Raw genomic sequence first — 19,008 nt, 5'->3', positions numbered from 1 at the left:
AAAGCAAGAAAAACTCATACCCCCCCCCCCCCCCCCAAAAAAAAAATATTTACATATAAAATACATTGTTTTATTCTTAACAACAATTTTCAGGCATTCGTAATCAGTAGTTGAAGCTGTACAAGGATAGAAAAAAGGAAGTGGTCATGAAAATATGATACAAGTCAAAGTGTCACCTGAATGAAAACCAAAGAACAATCTTTTTATATTTACATACAGTGCACATATATATATATATATATACGGTATATTACATACCGTATATACTTTGCACCCCCCCCCCCCAAATGCATTTCTTAAGAAGACAATGCGTGTGTAAGAAAAGCAGAAGGACAGTAATAACTCCACAGCTGCTTGCACCACGGAAGAGGAAGTGATGAATAGTTCAAACACCTCAAAGAGGGCCCTTATAGATGCACCTTCATTTGTCACAAAAAACACTTTACCTTTCTATTTATAAATACATATATATAAACACATACACACACACAATCACCTGGCACACAGTTGGTCCCAGCCTTCGTCGGGGCCCAAATACGAAGACTAAGCTCGAGCGTTTTGATCCAAAATGTCCACCAGTGCGCACGTTCCATTGACTCGAGTCCAGTTCAGTCCTGCGGGTCCTGGTTCTGTTTGATGAGCTTCTTCTTGCGCTGGGAGACCAGATCGTAGAAAGGGTCCTTGGTGATGCTCGCCCTTTCAAAATCAACAGCGATATCACTCATTTGAAATCGATCGCGGCAGTTCCGTTCCACAATTCAACATTTTAAAGGGAGTTGGTTCACACGCTCTTCAAACATTTCTACATGTATTTTAACAAATTAAAAAAAAAACGTGAAAGTGTACAAATGTGCAATCTTTTTTTAATGCATGAAAAAAATCAAATAAGAATTGAATGTGCTTACAACATCAGCATTATTGTTGATTTGAACAAGGCAAGTATGCATGACCTGAGAGAAGACATTGTATCCTTCTTTTAAAAAGGCAGATGGAACAAATGCTGTTTTTCTTTTCTTGACAAGAATATGCACCATGAGTCTTAACGCGGCATTCCGATTAATATTGCGTTTGTCGGATGTGAGTTAAGCTGCAAAATCCATTCTCGTTTTTCGCCGTTTTGTTACTTTATGCTGACTGAAAATGACAGCAGAGTTGCTCAGGCGTCAGGGCACCACCAATCACGGCTCACGTGGGTTGAAGCCATGGTCAGTCATTACATGAGACCAAGACGGCCTGCCAATTAGTTTTATTTGGCTTTGTTTTTTTTTATTGTACGTAATGTATGTACGGGAAGGCAATAAGAGATGTGAATATTGCAGATCCACTTTCTTTGCTGATTTCAAAACTGATCCACGGGCTGGAATAGCGGCCCGAGCAGCCTGGCCCACCGGGATCGCCAGAACGTCTACATTACCACTCGGGGCATGGTTCAAGCCAATATTTCACACTTTTTAAATCTAATTCCACAGGGAAAGAAATGTTACTTTTCCAAGTGCCACCATCATGACCAACATTAAAATATGGAATTGTTGTGTGAATGCCGTAACATTCAGGCAAACATTTTGTGATCGAAATTGAGTCAACTTTTTTTTTCTCCCCGCGTAAAAAGCCGGCGTTTAGCTCAAAAGGTTTGTGGGGTACCTGATGGCGTCGATCCAGGAGTCTCTCTCGCCGGCGCTGGCGGCGCAGATGGCGTACGACTGATGCTTGCCCTGCACCACGCGGCCGTCCGTCTCCGTCTTGCACGCCTTGATCTTCTGACCCCGACTGTTGGGGTTGTACAGCTCCAGGCAGTACTAGTGCCACAGGGCACATAAAGAAAAAAAAGTAAAAGGAGAGGAGTGTGAATAAATAAATATATATATAAAGAAGAACATAAGACACAAATACAGATGTATCGGTAAAAAATGAAAATACAGTCGCCCATGCAGGCTCATCGTTGGGCTCCCGTGAATTCACGAAAGTGCTAAATTGAAAAAAAAATAGCCAACCCCATTTTTTTGTGGAAAATGCTTATTGGCAATTCATTCCAATTTTTATTGAGAGTTTTTATTGTTTATTATTATTATTTTTAATGCATTTTGTAATGTCCATCATTGTTGGCAGATTTTTGCAATTGTAATTTTAAAACGTTTCGAATTCATGAATCGCTCTTTTGTAAATATATGAATAAACACACAATTTAAAAATAGGTATAAAATACAAAATAGACAAACAAAAATAAGTGATATTAATTATTGAAAAATATGAAAGTAATATTTAGATAAATAAATAAGGGAGTATATAATATGCGAGACAGTACAAAAAAAGAGCTCAAATAAAAAGCTCCATTCGGACAGTCGTGCGTGTTTCATGTGACGTGTGCTGGATGCTCACAGGCTTGCGGGGGAAGGGGACGTCTCGGACGCACAAGTTCTCCAGCGGGATGATGCCTCTGGGCTCCTTGTCCTGCCGGGAAATGCCAAGGATCAGGAGCATGCCAACCAGATACAGTGGGTGGAGAAAGTCTACACACCCCTCCTTTACCAGTTCGCAGTGGACGACTCGCCTTCAAACTCACATGAACTAAACGGCAGCATTTCAAAGTGTTGTGGCTGCATTACAGGGACCACCCACCCATTCATCCATCCATTTTCTGATCCACTGATCCTCACACGGGTTGCGGCGCGTGCCGGAGCCTATCCCAGCTGTCTTCGGGCAGTGGGCGGGGGACACCCTGAACCGGTTGCCGGCCAATCACACGGCACATAGAGACGAATGACCATCCGCGCTCACACTCGCATCTAGGGAGAATTTCGAGTGCCCAATCAGCCTGCCATGCATGTTTTCGGAATGTGGGAGGAAACTGGAGTACCCAGAGAAAACCCACGCAGGCCCGGCAAGAACATGCAAACTCCACACAAGAAAGCCGGAGCCAGGATTGATCCCGCGACCTCTGCACTCGTGTCATTTCACGAACAAGTAGTGCATTTTCAAACATGCCCATGGCCGTACAAATCTTGTCATGCTCATTACAACCCCTCAATGGCATCACGCGACGATAAAATGCAAAACGGTTTATTTCACCACCTTATTTTTTTCCGTTTCGACAGCCTGTTGTACAAATAATGAAATAACATCTTAGTTGACCCAAAAATGAGCACACATTATTTTACGTGGCTACAAAGAGAAAAAAAAACCAATTTTTTGTAGGTTGATTTTGGGGAGGCATATTGTCCACAGGATACTGGGGTATCTTATTAAAAAAAGTACTTGACATTTTCCAAATGCATGGAGACAATATAATTTGTGTTCCTGTTCGCACACAAATCTTCAGGCTTCTGCTGGAAGGCAAAGACAAATGTCAGGAAAGCCTACTAGAACAGCCAAACATCATTTGATGGAAATCAGAGGAACTTGACATGCCGTCAGGTGTGCGCTGACTCCCATTTAACACAAGTTTGAACGCAGCCACATCCCAGAGGGTGTGCACACGTATGCTCATAAACTTCCTGAGTTGCAGGTTATGGCGGGAAACGTTTTGAAACGATTCCTCTCGGTGTTATTCGAACAGGGCCGGCTAGACTTTTTTTGTATTCGACCGTTGCTTGCTTGCCGACAGGAAGTGTTTGGAGAGAGGCCTTACGGTGGTGTACTCAAAGTAGTAGAGACAGTTGTCGGTCAGAATGAACCATCGCCTCTTCCACGTCTTCACTCGGCCGCCTTCAAACGAAAGACAAAAACAAAAAAAAAAGGATTCTCATTAGAAACGAAGCGAAGGAAGCACACGTTTGGGGCGCACGTTTACCGAGCTTGAGGAGCCACCCTTCCCGGTCGGGGTTGAAGAACGTGTGCGTCAGGTCGTTGCCGTCGTCCTCGGGAATCTTGAACGGCTCCTTGCGGATGCTCTCGTACAGTTTCTAAGGAAAGAAAAAAAGAAAAAAAAAGACGATCATTGAAATCACAAACGGGAAGTCACAACAATGGAATGACAGCACCGCAACTTAAACAGAACGGCCAAATGATGAGGAAAGATATGCAAAATACAAATAACGATCAAGTAATAATATTACCAAATGAATAAACCAACATCAAAAGGGATGCCATGAAAAATTGTTATCCAAAAAGTAAATAAAATGTGGAGAATTCATGTAAATAACACTGCTGCATGAAAAAAAAAATGCTAAATAATTTCCCCCCACCAAAAAAAAATATATATATATATATATAGATGAGGTAAATTTTTAAAAAAACGACTGAAAGGATTTTCAAAATAAAGCTGAGGAGAGTTATTTGGAGGACCAATGTGTAATTTTTTTTAAAAATATCCTCTTCACATGAAAAATATAAAAATGGAAATCTGATTGCAATATAATCAACTTCTAAAGCAAATCAAATCCGATCATGAAATAAAGGAAATAATCAATACTAAAAAAACAATATTCTAAAATAAATACAATTAAATGTCAATACTGAAATTTAAGAAAAACATTCTAAAATTATCAATAATAAAAAAATGTTTAAAAAATTATTTCAGACACAGTAGTGATTTAAAATGGAAGAAAATGTTCACGTAATCTTGGGCAGTCCTCCATTGCATGAATATTTAATGATGTGGCCACCAAGTCCAACCAAAGGCACGGGTCACTCCATTAGGTAGACGCTGCGACGAGACGCAAGGTTTTACGAATATTTCTGCTGGGTGACCTGCGCGTTTACCGAGAGCAGCTCCGCAGGGAGGTCGCGCCCGTTGTTGATGCCTCTGTTCATGCACACAAATCGCTCCAGCGTGGTCTTGTCCTTCACGTTGGGGTTGTGCAGGCTGGTGTTCAGCATGATGATGGCAAACGACAGGATGTAGCACGTGTCTGTGGACGCACGTGCAGCCGCAGAGGAACAGACCCAGACGGGCAGAAGTGAAAATCCCAAAGAAAAACGCTTTCATGCACAAAAAAAGTGTCAGTCGTCACTGACAGCTGATCACTCCGATGGGCTGTTAACGAGTCAGTCTCTACATGACCTAAATCCATGTGACATAGTGCACAAAAGCAAAGAAATTGGCTACAATCTAGTAATATTTTGAAATTTAAAATCTGATCAAATGGGGTCCCTCAAGGGTCAATCCTCGGACCCCTTTTATCAGTCTGTATCAGCAACCCTTGAGTCAAATTCTTCAGGAGGCTAATGTTGGCTATCATGGCTATGCCGATGATGCGCAGCTACTGCATGTTTGTCAATGTCCCAAAGTGACAACAGTTCTATTAAGGTATTTCACTGACTAAAAGGAATGGACAAGTGGATGAACCAAAACCTCCTTCAACTAAACCAAACCAAAAACTGAGGTAGCTGCTTTTTGGTCATGAAGAAAAGAGGATTGCTGTTTGTAAACACTTCAAGTCACTGTCTTAGAAAGCTAAAATCTGAAACTTTGGGGTGCAGACTGATTCAGATCTGACCAACTTTGAGCGATCGCATCCGATCGATCGCTCTCACAGCCCTTGACCAGCTCAACAACATCTGCCCTTGGTGAGTCAATGTGTCACCTTGGCCGCACACTGAAGTAGTAGCCCCGCCCCTGAACACAACAACTTGAAATAATCCCCAAAGTTGAAAAAAAAATGTGAGTTTACCAGTTGACTGGAAGACATTTACGTTGCATTCGCAGTATCTCGCGGCGAATGCCTCCATCATGCGGTCAATCTTCTGGGCCTCGCCCGGCAGCCGGAAACTCCACAGAAACTGTCTGCAAGGTTTGCAAGAGGGGGCAGTTAAAGATGACGTCATAGTGCGATGTCATTCGCAGACGTGATGTCACAGCCTGATGTCAAAACCCGACATCAACAACGGCCACATCGAAGCTTGTCCAAACAGACCTGAGCGCCTGGACTAAGTTGAGGTCGGAGAACTCGTGAAGTTCCACAAAGGCCTTCAAGGTCTGCAGGTGCAGCTCGTCTCTGATTTTCAAAGAAAGATGACAATGGAACATTTTGCCTAAAATGTTCACTTCAAAGCAAAATGCAAGACTTCCTCTGTATTTTGGGGGCGTGCCTTCCAGAGACGTTTTGGGTGGGCCTGCTTATGAGGTCTACCAATTTTCATATTGTCAAGTCCAACTTATGAATGGGGCTGGGCTGAATTTATTGAACCATTTTTCAAATTGAGGAAAGGACCGCTCCCGAGCAAAACGGAGTATGTCCTCTATCGTTGTGGGGAATGGCTTTTTGAGACTTTTGGAGGGTCGGCTCATGACAGACATGTTCACCAAATTTGATGCTGCTCGGTCAACCTGGCGTTGAGGGCTGAATTTTCAAATGTTTGGGGGGGGGGGGGGCTATGCCACTGAACTAATTTCAAGGAGCATTATTCCTGTGCGCTTTCGAGCATGGCTTCTTTGAGACTTTTTTGTGGATCTACTCTCGGGAGATGAATCCACCAAACTTTATACTGCCAAGGCAAACCTGTGACAGGGGTTGAAATTCGTTTTCAACTCAAGAAACACAATTAAAACGAATGGGCCGCTTTGGAGCAAAATGGAAAGTTTCCTTTTTGTAGGGCCACTCATGAGCGAAAAGTCGACCAAAAGTAACACTGCTAAGCCAAACCTGTGTGGAATTTGCATGTTCACCACCCTAATTTTCAGGGTTCAGCATCAAAGTTGGCAGGCAAGTTCGAGCCACGCGACTTGACCAAATGCTTTGGCACCAACAATTTGGTGTGTCCATCTGTCCGGTAGACATGGCTCAAGTGGTCCACCTTTCTCCCAGGAACTCCCCGATGGCCGTCTTGTTGAGGCCCTCCTCCTTGAAGAGGAAGTCGGCGATGCATCCGGCGCTTCTCTCCAATAGCTTGTTCTCCACCAGGTAATTGATGCCCTGAACCACACGCGCATTTTGAGCATCGGTTTGGTTGGTCTAATTTATGCAAGACAAACCGACCGCATTTCTTCAACCTACACATTCACACAAGCATGTACAACATTCGCTACTGCATGTCGGGGTGAGTGGGGGTCGGGGGCGGGAATAAAATGACAAATCAAGCTCAATCCTGATCTGATCCAGATTGCGCATTTAGCCGCATTGTGTACGCAACACGTTGATTTGCTCCTAGCCCGGCCAAATGTAAATGAGTTCTGCTTATTTTGGATCTTGGTCAATAATCATTGATTTTACAAATGCTGAAGAATCGACACAGAGCCCTGGAGAACTAAACGTGCACACGGGCGTGTAATAACAAATCAAGTTGAATAGATCTAATCAGATTGCGCGTTTGGCCTCAGTGTAAACGCAACAAATTCATACGATGAAATCTGGGAATGTCAATTGTGTTTACGTCGCATCGTGGTCCATAAAGCGTTGATTTGACAAATCTTGGGGCCTTGGTGGAGATCTCTGAATCCTTTTTGTTTGGCTATGATCTCATCTCTGGCTCTTTTGTGCACAGGGATCAAGTTCTGTTATTCTGATTCCCTAAAATGGCATCCTGTTCTGCTTTCACATGTTCACGAAACGCAACCAAAGCTACTTTGCGATGCTAAAAAGGGACGCAGTGTGGACAAAAGCACTGAGACGCATGCAGGGATTGAAAAATGACCCCAAATTGGGCCGTTCTTCTCATCCCTCGACATATTCGAGTGGCCTAATTGAGTCCAAGTTCCTGGTATGCAAAGAGCGCTGTGATGCGTTCAGCGTGGAGGAAATCACAAGCGTGGCATCGTCGCACTAAACAGGAAGTCCCCGCTTTGCCGAGACGGAGGCAAAAACATGCAGACGAGCACTCGCTGCACCGCAAGTGACATTTTGATGCTCACCTTTTTGGGGTCCATGTTGAATTTCTTCTTCCCATTGGAAAACTGTTTCCTTCCCATGTTTCTGCTGCAAGAAAGAAAACGAAATGAGTTTGTTGTTGAAGGACCCCGAGAAAATGGCTCTAGAATGTTTGCGTCGAACCAAAAGGCAGACTTCTTGTTTCTTTTCTCACATACTTTTTTGGGTGGGTCGATTCGGAGACATTTACTGAATCCCATTCTGCAATTTTTGGGAGTTCCTCTGGCAAAGTCATCCAAGTTCAGCTCCGTGCAACGCCAAACAACACAAAATTTAGCTCAATGTATCTGCACCCAACTGTCTTCCATATGAGGTTAAAATTTGGTAGAGAGCTAAAAAAAGAATCTGTCTGACAAAATCTTTCAAACAATTGTGGACCTCTAATAAAATTGCTGAATCAAGCTTAAAATGGCCACTTTTAAGCAAAACAGCAGACTTACTTTGTGTTTTCATGCATGGCTTCTTGAGATTTTTTTTTTTTTGTCTACTCATGATAAACATGTCTACCAAATTCCATGTTGCTAAATTCAACAAGCTTAAGGAGCTGAATTGTGGGCAGGGAGGACTGCGGGTTATGCAGCCAAACAAATTTAGGGGAATTACATTATTAAGACCTTTTGTGTTTTCAGGCACGGCTTGTGAATTTTTTTTTTTGTGGGTCTTCTAATGACAGGCGTGTTTTGGGAGCCTAATTTAAAATAGATTGCAGTGTATGCATATGGACTAATTTCAGGCAATGAAAATGGTGTGGCTTCCTGTCTGTTTTCAGGCATGGCATCGGGAGGCATATTTTTTGTGGGTCTACTCATAGAAATGTTGACCAAATTTTATGTTGCTGAGTGAAACAGTCTTGGGGAGCTGAATCACCACCCCCAGCCACCAAAAAAGGGATTTTTTTTTTGTCGCTCTCTTTGTGACAGACTGGCCTACCTTTCCTCCGTCTCAGCCAACTCGAAGTTGAGAATCTCGGCCATGACGCTGTCGATCTCCTCCTTCAGCTTCTGCACACACGAAAAGTCGTGACAAAATGGATTTTGTCATGCCAAACGTGTGACGTTTTACCTGGATGTCCTCCAGAAGTCCTTCCTTGTGCATCTTGATGTTCTCCAGCTCCAACTTCTCGGCCGCTGTGAAGTCTGACAGAACTGCAACACAACACATCAGGTCAGTTGTTCATTCCTTTGACGTCATGAAGTCATCCGTGGCAGTGGACGACTTCATGACGATCCTTACTGATGCAGTGGCAGTATTTTCAGACAGAGGAGAAGAAGAAGAAAAAGGAGAAAAAAAGTAATCACAGTGCATCTTTCACAAAGTAGGGGATTGTTATTGTTATTATTTATATTCCTATTTGGTGATTGAATATGTAAGATATTTTTACAGCTGTGTGTAATAAAAACTAATCATTTGCAACAAGACAAAGGCAGCACAAATGTGATCACAATTCAAACAGACGAAGAATCTTTCTTTAGCATTACACACACAAAAAAAAAATCTTTCAGAAAAAAGCAGCAATCGGGGTCGTTGTCAAGATCGAAAAGCTCCCCGAGAACAAAAAATGCGAAACATTTATTGAGGGACCACGCCACATCTTGCCAATAGTCGTGCAACCTTCTGCATCAGGAACTTTCCTTTTGATCATAACCTAAGCCAAACATCTCCCTTAGTCGGTCCGGGACTGGTTTGGATGAACGAAAACTTCTTCACGTGGAGTTGTGTGTGTGTGTGTGTGTGTGTGTGTGTGTGTGTGTGTGTGTGTGTGTGTGTGTGTGTGTGTGTGTGTGTGTGTGTGTGTGTGTTTGTGTGTGCGAGATCATGGGATCATCACTGTACTTCCTCTTGACAGATGCTCGCTTCTTGTGAACAAGACGACGAGCCAAAACGCCCTTCCTGTGTGCTGCTTGTGCAACACACACACACACACACGCGCGCGCACACACACACATACACACAAGTCACCGAAGATGTTGCTCACATCAGGAGAAAAGAAAAAAAAAGTTTTTAAATAGTGGCCATATGGAGGAAATGACAGCACACTTTACTTTGTTCCACTTTAGCCAATAGTTTAGAGACACTTTCTCATTTGGCAGCATTAGAAAGTGTCTCTAAACCTTTCACTGGTTTTGTACAGAGGGTAGAAGGTATACCAGTCTTTTGCCAGTTTTTGGAATCAATTTAGCTTGCTTATACACACACATATATATATATATATGATCCATATTTACATTTCTTCCTCAATATTCCTTGTTTATGGTAGATTGAAAAGAACTCAATGGCAATTTTAGATTCGATTTATACCAGAGACAGCTGGTATTTTTTTTTAAACTAATTTCGATTTTTAAAAAATAATTGTTGTTTTTTTACTGCCTCCGTCTGTTTTTAAAGGATTATCCCTAAAATGATCCCTGCCCCTTTTAATTGGTATTAGATTTATGTCATTATAATTTCGACTGTATTATAATTTTTCATTCTAAATATTAGGTTGTAAAAAATATAACACAGTGCAAAAAAAATCAATTAAATCCCCGCAAATATCCACTATAAATGTATTCTTTTCAATACATTTCAAAGAAAACCAAATTTTCACCGAAAACAATAAAAACTTTCAGTGAAAAGTGAATGTTCAATATTAAATGTAAAAAAATATACTTTAAACAAAACCTGGAATGGTAATGTAAACTATTCTGATATTTTCAAAAAATGTCATTAATTAACAATGGCAGCAACAAACAAAATAAAAAAAAAGATAATTCATCATTTTCAAGCCAGCAAAAGCACGACAAATCTGTGATAACATTCATCATTTCGATCCCAAAAAAAACATTTAAAAAAAAGGACAACACAAGCGATAAGAAAAAGAAAAATAGAAAACATCTCATGATAAAGTTAGGAAAAATCAGCAACGAAAAAACAAGCACATTTTTTTTTTGAAATGCTGAATAATTTTTTTTTTACCCATTTGGCCGTCAGTCATGAGCTCCGGCAAAATAAAAACGCAATGTGCCCAAATCCAAAAGCAGAGCCAGCTGATGCGGATGCTGCATTAGCACCAAGCGTCCAAAGTGACACTTGAAAGACTGACACGCCCGGCGAGCCCACCACTTCCTTCCCCCTAGCAGGAAGTCACCCTTTCAAAATAAAACCACTCATCAGACGTCAGAGTGGAACATGGTGTGCTACCACTATTGTGAAAGGTTTGTAGCTTTTTCTTTTTTTTTTAAATCATTTGACATCATGTACCAGCGGCGGTCTGCAACTTCCTCTTGTCAAAGCAACAATGCGTACCTTGACAAAGTCATACAGTGGCGATAAAATGTCTACACACGTCTCTCCAAATGCCTCTTTTTTTGTCATTTGAAGCCATGAAAAACAATTCCAAACTTTTTACACCTTTCATGCGACCGATAACCTAAACAACGTATGCGGTTGCAAAAGTGTGCACACCCTCGTCATAATTTGGATGCGGCTGTGTTGAAAATTCGCCGATCAAAGACGTTTGAATGACTTTGCCGTCGTATCATCGGATTTGCGGCCGTCGCGTGTTTTGGACACTCGGGCGCAGCTGTCAAGATATCACCACGTGGTGATGAGTGTGCTCCTATGGCGGCAGAAGATGCCGGTCCGACCTGGCAGACCCGTATTGGGAGTTGCATGTCAGCCGAAGGGGAAGTAGAACAAAAGCAACTACAAAGGATTTCTATTCAAACTGTCAGCCAAAGAAACACACATGTACACACAGTCGAAGTGCGCTCGTGTGTGCGTGTGTGTGTGTTATAACTTCCTGTGGTGTCACACGGTAGCTCGTCTTTCAGTGTGAGGGTGTATGTGTGTGTGAACGTGTGTTTGCGTGCGTGCGTTCGTGCGCATTGAACGTGAAGCGGAGCAGCATGCAGGCCATCAAGTGCGTGGTGGTGGGAGACGGGTACGACTTTCATTTTTATTCCGCTCGATCAATTCGGATCAGTTTGAATTACAGTATTAGTGCGTGATCATCTCTCAATTTGTAGAAGGTGTGCACTGCGCGCGTGTGTGCCCGCGTGAGGGCGAGCGCAGCCATTACGCGTCGATGCCGAGTTGATTGACAAGAACTGACCTTGACTTGGGACACGCTGACCAAAAGTATTGGGGCGCTCCATCTCTGGATGAACTCAGAATGGGGACTTTTCTGATTTGACAATCCTGCGCTAGTAGCAGCGGAAAATTTTCAGCGACTTCCTTTTCTCGACACCCAAGTCGTCTTTGGGCAGAAACGGCGCTCGGATGAGGTCGGTGCGGAAGAACCGTCAGTAGAGCATCGATGTGATAAAAATGGAGCAAAAAGTCTCCTGAGACGTAAGGCTTCCTGGTCTCAAAGCTAAGCGGTCACTTCCTGTGGGCGTCCCAATACTTTTGTCCACATGGGTAATTCTTCCATCACGTTATCTTGTCAAATTTACGCGTAACTTGGGTGGCATTGCTTTACAAATGTGGTGAACTGGCTAACGAACTAACTCCAAAGTAAATGAGGGACTTGCTGACTGAGCGAGCGAGGGTCGTTTCGCCTGACTAACTGCCTCGCTGCCTGGCTAACCAGCTAACTGGCTCTTTAACAGTCAAATTGACTAGCTAGGCAACTAATTCGCTCAATAAATAAGCAACTGACTAAAGGTCTGACTGACCAACCAAATCCAGAACTAACTAGCTAGCTACCTTGCGAACTAACTAACAGACTGCCTAACTTACCTGTCGACTGGCTGACCGGGGGTCTTGCCCCCATTAGTGACTGATTACGGATCGAAAAGACTAACTAGTAACCACACTTGTTGAACATCGACGTCACTCTGACATCCTGTGTGGTTGTGGACATTATTTAAAAAAAACAAAAAAAAAACGTTGATAGGAGCGTGTGTGTCAGGTGTGACGGCAACGCGTCAATCTCACCGCTTCCTGTTTTCACACACTCCGCTTCCTCTTTGCACTGACATGCACACACACTTTACTTTTTTTCTGTGTCAAAAAAGCGTGTGTGTGTGTGTGTGTGCGTGTGTGTGTGCGTGTGTGTGTGTGTGTGTGTGTGTGTGTGTGTGTGTGTGTGTGTGTGTGTGTGTGTGTGTGTGTGTGTGTGTGCGTGTGTGTGTTTTCCAGGGCTGTGGGGAAAACATGTCTGCTCATCAGCTACACAACCAACGCTTTCCCAGGGGAATACATCCCCACTGTGTGAGTACACACACACACACACACACACACAAACGCACGCACGCATCAAAAGTGCACACGGCTCCCGGAAGGAGCGCGGCGCTCGTGCGATGCGTCGACTCATTTCAGAATAAATGTTCGAATATGAACTCCAAGGCCGGAGGGATTTTTCTGATGGGCGGGGCCATTGAAAAGCCTCCGTCGGGTATTCTCGCCTTGAGCGTCGTCCGCTTACTTGTGTGTGTTCTTGAGCTTCGACAACTACTCGGCCAACGTGATGGTGGACAGCAAGCCGGTCAACTTGGGCCTGTGGGACACGGCCGGCCAGGAGGACTACGACCGACTCCGCCCGCTGTCCTACCCGCAGACGGTACGCGCACACGCGAGCGCACGTGAGCACACGCACACTCATTGTCACGCGTGTGTGTGTCCAGGACGTGTTTCTGATTTGCTTCTCCCTGGTGAGTCCTGCGTCGCACGAGAACGTCAGAGCGAAGGTAAGGCTCGCGCGCTGCGTGATTGCTACAATATTGACCGAGCGCCCCAAACGTGCCTTGAAAGCCAATCTTGAGACTCTGATCCAGGCGCCTTGAAACCTTAATTTGAAACCCTCATCCGAGCTTGAAACCACAAATTCGAAAACCACAATTGATTTCGCCTAAACCTGCCCCGTAACCCCAAATTGAAGCCCTACTTTGAAATACTAGTCAGGTATGAAGTCCTCACCTTATCTTGATATCCTACTTCTCAATCACAACCCTTGGTTGAAACCCTACAGCAAAACCCTAATCCTGTCTTGAAACCCTAAATTAAAAACCCCAATCCTGCCTTGAAACCCTACTTTGGAATTGAAATTCTAACCCTGGTCTGAAATTTTTCTTCTGGCTTGAAACAGTATTTTAAAACCCTAATTCTGCCTTGAAGGCCTAATTTGAAACCCTACCCCTTTCTTGAAAAAAAAAACTAATCCTGCCTTTGAAACCCCACCTGTAACACTGGCTTGGAACCCTAAATTTAAAACCTTAGTCTTAGCTTGAAACCTGCATCCTCGTTTGAAAACCCTGAAACCTTTTTTTGTTTTTTTCTGATGACCCAAATCCTTTGCGAGCCTCCAAAATCCTCATTCGCCGATCAATGACGGTCGAGCGGTGACGCGTGTCCATGGTGACAACGTGGCTTTTTTGGGGTTTTTTTTGCGGCAGTGGTACCCTGAGGTGCGCCACCACTGCCCGTCCACGCCCATCATCCTGGTGGGCACCAAGCTGGACCTGCGGGACGAGAAGGACACGGTGGACAAGCTCAAGGACAAGAAACTGGCGCCCATCACGTACCCGCAAGGACTGGCGCTGGCCAAGGAGATAGGTAGGACAACTTCAAACCTTAACCCTCGGTTCAACGCCTTATCTGGCGCCCCTAACCATGGATTGAAATGCTGACACCAAACCCTGACAGCAATTTGAAACACGAACCTACATTTTTAACTTGTCATTTGAAACCCTACCACTGACTCCAAACTGTCATTTGAAAGCCTTCCTCAAATTTGAAACCCTAATTCTGTCTTGGAATCCGAATTTGAAACTCCAACTCTCACTCTGTCTTGAAACGGTAATCTGAAACCGTAATTTGAATCTCTCACACAGACTTGAAACCCTAATCTAGGCTTCAAACCCAAATCTGAACATGACTTTGAAAACCCACCCCCATCTTGAAACCCCATCAATAACTCGACACCCCAATTGGAATGTCTACCCTTTGTGTTTCCCACCCTAAGTTGAAACCCTATTCTTTGCTTGAAACCCCACCGCTGACTTAAATCCCTAGTTTGAACCCCATCAATGGCAAGATGGAGTTTCTTCACTTGAAACACGAACCTCTGCTTGAAACCCTCATGTGAAACCCCCACACGGACTCAAAACCCTAACTTGAACCACCAATGCTGCCCGAGACCCTAACGTGAAACCTAAACCCGAAACTCAAATTGGGGACCCCAACTTGAAGGCCCCAACCCGCCTGAATTTACTTCAGTCGGACTTGAAACCCTACCCCTAGAAACCCAAATCTCAAGATGGCCCCAATGTTTTGCTGCAGACGCCATCAAGTACTTGGAGTGCTCGGCGCTGAGTCAGCGAGGTCTGAAGACCGTATTCGACGAAGCCATCCGAGCCGTTCTTTGTCCTCAGCCCACCACACCCAAGAAAAAGGTCTGCGTGCTCATCTGACCTCAGGTGACCTTTCACAAATCAACTCACAAGTTCTTTGTTCACCATTTTGTTTTCATTGAAATTTGATGTTTCAAACGTACGAATGGTATCGGTACTTGGTATCGGCCCTGACTCAAGAGTGAATCCTCATCCTGGTCTGAAAAAAAGTGGCCACCCTGAGAGAAAATGCTCATTTTTGTTTTTTTTCCCATGATTAGGCCACAAAACAAAGTGACGTACGCCTTCTTCAAGAACTTGAAGGACATGCGATGGAATTCTTGAATGCACGCCAAAAAAAAAAAAAAAAATCAACGTCAGCAAACTGGAAAAGGAGCCATGTCAAACCCTTGCGCAGATGCTCTGGCAAAAATAAATAAATGCGAGTTGTGATTAAAAAAAAAAAAAGAAGAAAGAAAACGACTGAAAGCCTGAAGTTATTCCAGTGCAAGATTATTTGTCATCATCATTTTATTATGAGGAGTGAGATGAATGGTCGCCGTGCCGCCTCTCATTCATCTCACTTTGGCTTTGCCATCTGCCGCCAGCGTGAGTCACCCGCAAAGTGATTAATAGCGTCGTTAGCGCGCGTGTGTGAGAAAGTCAATTAGCAGAGCTTCATTGGAAGTTGCAGACAAAGAGTAGGATCGTTTTGAGATTTTTTTTTTTTTAATCAAAAATTTTACATTTTTGTACATTTTCAACAAGAAGAGCCTCCTGAAGTGCAATTCAAGGTGCAATCAGCGATGCAGTTTTTCTCAAACTTGTTGAACTTTTTCTTTTCATATTTTCCCACAAAATAGTAAAAAAAAAAAAAATTTTCTCAAAAAAATATCGATTTTTTTTCTCTTGGAATATCGAATTTGATTCAGATGAAAACTTTTTACTTGAAAACATGCAACTGTTTATCTTAACATGAAAACCTAAACCAACTTTTTACTTGAAAATGTGTTTTTCCTTTGAAGATTTTATTTAGAAAAATCTGAAAATGTGACTTTTTCATCTTGAAAATGTACATTCTTTTTTTTCCTCAAGAAAATCTACCATTTTTTTTGTCTAAAAAATGTGTAACTATGATTATTTCGTTGAACTTTTTTGGTACTTTTTCTCCAAAGCTTGCAACAAAAATATTTGAATTTTTTTTTGAAACCATGACATTTAAATCTCGAAAAATTCACATCATTTTTTTTCTTACGCTCCAAAAAACATTGGATTTTTTTTCCCCCTTTTTTCCTTCCCTCCCTCCTCAACAAGATGCAACTTTGTAAGATTTGCGATCACGCCCCTTCCACAGCATGCCGCTGCCATGATTGATTTGGAGCGCGCGATTGTCATCTGTACACCGGCGGCTTGGTGGACATGCCATAAGCACGTCACAACTGCGTGCGTGCGTGCGTGCGCGCGTTTGTGTAAAGGGAGGTTGGGCGGCAGCACGGGAGCGAGAGGAATGTTGCCGGAGGCTCACCGCTTCTTCGCAACGAATGTGACGCTTGGCCCCACGGAGTCGTCTTTCTTGACAGGGACTCGCAATCGGAATTCCAGGTAGGTCTTCGTCTCCATTTCTTTTGTCTTGCCGCGCCCATTTACATTTTTTTTCTCATTGTTATCATTTTAGAAAAAATGCAGACGTTTTTTTTTTTAAATTGTCGTTTTATAGTATTTGTGTTTTCATTTTACGCTTGATGTCTCGTCCATTTTTGTGCTCGGAAGAGACAATTTTTATTCAGTCATGATGGAGTTATGATCCATACGCCTAAAAGATCATTCAGGATTTTGGTTTCTTTCAACAATTATTTCTAATTGATAATTTAATAACTAATGATGTACAGTGTAGTGATTTTTTTGTTTGTTTTTATGGATCACAGGGAATGTTTTTATTTCATTGTGTATTATTTTCTTTATTATTCCGTGTAAGAGTGTGTGTGTGTGTGTGTGTGTGTGTGTGTGTGTGTGACTATGTGCCCTCTGCTTGACTGGCGTGTGTGTGTGTATATATATATATATATATATATATATATATATATATATATACACATACATATGTGATGTAATATTTTATTCTTATCTTTCAAACAGACACATATCAGTTTATTTTGATTTGTAAAATTATTTGTATGATGTATTTTTGGGATATGCGTTTCTATGTTGCAATATTATTACGATGATGATTATGATTGACGCTGTCTGGCATGCGCTGGCGTTTTTATTGACTGAAGACAACACCCGATGAATGATCCGTCCTGGCGGGACAGGAATTGATCGTTTGTGGATTTATGGCCTTTCGGGGCTGTCGTCATTCCCGCCCTGAGGGACACCACCCGGTTCAGGCTGGATGGACGATTGGTTGATTGCGTACGTGAGCTCCACTTGTCACGTCTGCGGCAGGTGACAGCGCGTTCTGTCACAAACGCGCGACCTAGCCGTTCGGGTGGGCAGGCTGTTGGCCGTCAATATCAGAAAGGGCTGGTCAATTTCAGAAATGTCAATTTGACAGCACGCTTGACGTTCGCGCGCACGAGGGACTCGAACAAAATCGACGACGTCATCGATGAATCGGTATCCACTCCTGCCCGTACACGTCGAGCCACGTTAGTTTGATGTGACCAATCGCCGTGCGTCACATTATCATTCCGTAGCCCGTCACCAATTCGCCAATCGGCGGTGCAGCCCGATCGTATGAATCGATGCGGCAGCATGTCATTGACGAGCGCTCGGCTATATATCGCGTTGCCGCCGCTGCGTCAGAACAGCGAGCAAATGTCATCTGATAGCCGCTCAAAGCGAGCGATCGCATGCGGCTCGGCTTTTCCTCGTTTATCGCTCTGCGGTGTCCGTGTCTTGATCCCTGGTGGCCACGGCAACGCCTCCCGGCAAGGGATGCCTTGCAGAAAGAGAAATCCGCTGTCATTGTGTGAGTGCGTGGTTCTGACAAAAAATAAAATAAAAAATCGCTTAGCAGGCCCAAGGGCTGGTCTCACAAGCCGGCTGCAATTTGGGGATTGCTGACCGAGGTCAAATGTAGCCGGATAGGGCTCCGTTAAACCTCTATGGGGGCACCACAAACCCAATTTTAGAGTAATAATCGTTTCCTGCATGTTTATGCCCTCAAAAATGCAATTCTGTTTTGGAGAGGAATAAGAAGAAGTCCTGCCAAAACAGTAGGGACCTCGCAGCAGTTGCTGCTTGGGCCCCAAGTACATCTTGTGTTTATACAACTAACTCCAAACTATAATTAGAGTGAAAATGTCTTTTGTCTTTTTGAATGAATAATATACAAAGAGCTTTCGAGATTATTTATTTCGTTATGGCTGGACGGTCATGAATACACCATACTAAGTAACTAAAGCTAATACTCAAACTAAAAACTCAAACAAATCAACGACGAGCGAATGAACTAACCACCTCAACCAAACCACAAAGCAAAATCCCAAATTCATTCTGACCGCGGTACACAAACAAAGTTGCACGTCCAACTTGCGCGAGCTTCCTTTGGGTCAGGTTTGACCAAGGTTGTTTTTCTTCCATACGTCGGTACATTTTGTGCCGAGCGAAGCGGCGAACGACCAATTATCGGCCATTACAAGCAAAGGCTGCGGGTGTGCCTGCGCGCAGCGTAGCCGCCATTAGCAAGCCTTGTTTGGGTTGTGATGTGGCGGCGGTGCGGGAAGGTAATTAGCCCCTTAACATTCATCCAGCCTCCGCTTCATCTGCCAATCTACTCACATACATCATGGAGACATACGGACGCCCGCTTGCACATGCACAAAACGCCAAAGCCCTATTCATAAACTGCACACCTGTCTTGAGACCCTCGGGTTGGGGGGGGGGGGGGG

The 19,008-nt window shown here is 43.5% G+C and overlaps 2 protein-coding genes across 10 annotated transcripts; one reads left to right on the top strand and one right to left on the bottom strand.

Annotated features, from left to right (window-relative positions):
* Positions 1–52: 52 nt before the first annotated feature.
* On the bottom strand, positions 53–12,125 carry cyth4b (cytohesin 4b). Of its 8 annotated transcripts, none has more exons than XM_019862254.1 (13): positions 11,896–12,125; positions 8,865–8,947; positions 8,733–8,803; positions 7,787–7,850; positions 6,733–6,851; positions 5,853–5,933; positions 5,610–5,722; positions 4,687–4,847; positions 3,788–3,899; positions 3,626–3,702; positions 2,377–2,448; positions 1,642–1,796; positions 53–696 (listed from the first exon to the last, which is right to left on the bottom strand). In XM_019862254.1, the coding sequence occupies exons 1-13, from the start codon at positions 11,936–11,938 to the stop codon at positions 609–611; spliced, it is 1,239 nt and encodes a 412-aa protein (XP_019717813.1). In that variant the 5' UTR covers positions 11,939–12,125; the 3' UTR covers positions 53–608. The 8 variants fall into 8 exon arrangements, with proteins under 8 accessions (XP_019717813.1, XP_019717814.1, XP_019717815.1 ...); XM_019862255.1 differs by having other exon boundaries at positions 7,787–7,847; XM_019862256.1 differs by having other exon boundaries at positions 4,699–4,847; positions 11,896–12,124.
* Positions 10,956–15,486, top strand: LOC109511299 (ras-related C3 botulinum toxin substrate 2). 2 transcript variants are annotated; one of them, XM_019862285.1, is made up of 7 exons: positions 10,956–10,996; positions 12,927–12,998; positions 13,230–13,347; positions 13,412–13,474; positions 14,180–14,339; positions 15,066–15,202; positions 15,397–15,486. In XM_019862285.1, the coding sequence occupies exons 1-6, from the start codon at positions 10,971–10,973 to the stop codon at positions 15,194–15,196; spliced, it is 570 nt and encodes a 189-aa protein (XP_019717844.1). In that variant the 5' UTR covers positions 10,956–10,970; the 3' UTR covers positions 15,197–15,202; positions 15,397–15,486. The 2 variants fall into 2 exon arrangements, with proteins under 2 accessions (XP_019717844.1, XP_019717843.1); XM_019862284.1 differs by lacking the exon at positions 10,956–10,996 and adding an exon at positions 11,594–11,724.
* Positions 15,487–19,008: the final 3,522 nt, after the last annotated feature.

The sequence above is a fragment of the Hippocampus comes genome, unplaced genomic scaffold, assembly GCF_001891065.2.
Source record: "Hippocampus comes isolate QL1 unplaced genomic scaffold, H_comes_QL1_v1.1 scaffold7, whole genome shotgun sequence".
Taxonomy (NCBI): Eukaryota; Metazoa; Chordata; class Actinopteri; order Syngnathiformes; family Syngnathidae; genus Hippocampus; species Hippocampus comes.
This window is presented reverse-complemented; position numbering and strand designations above follow the sequence as displayed.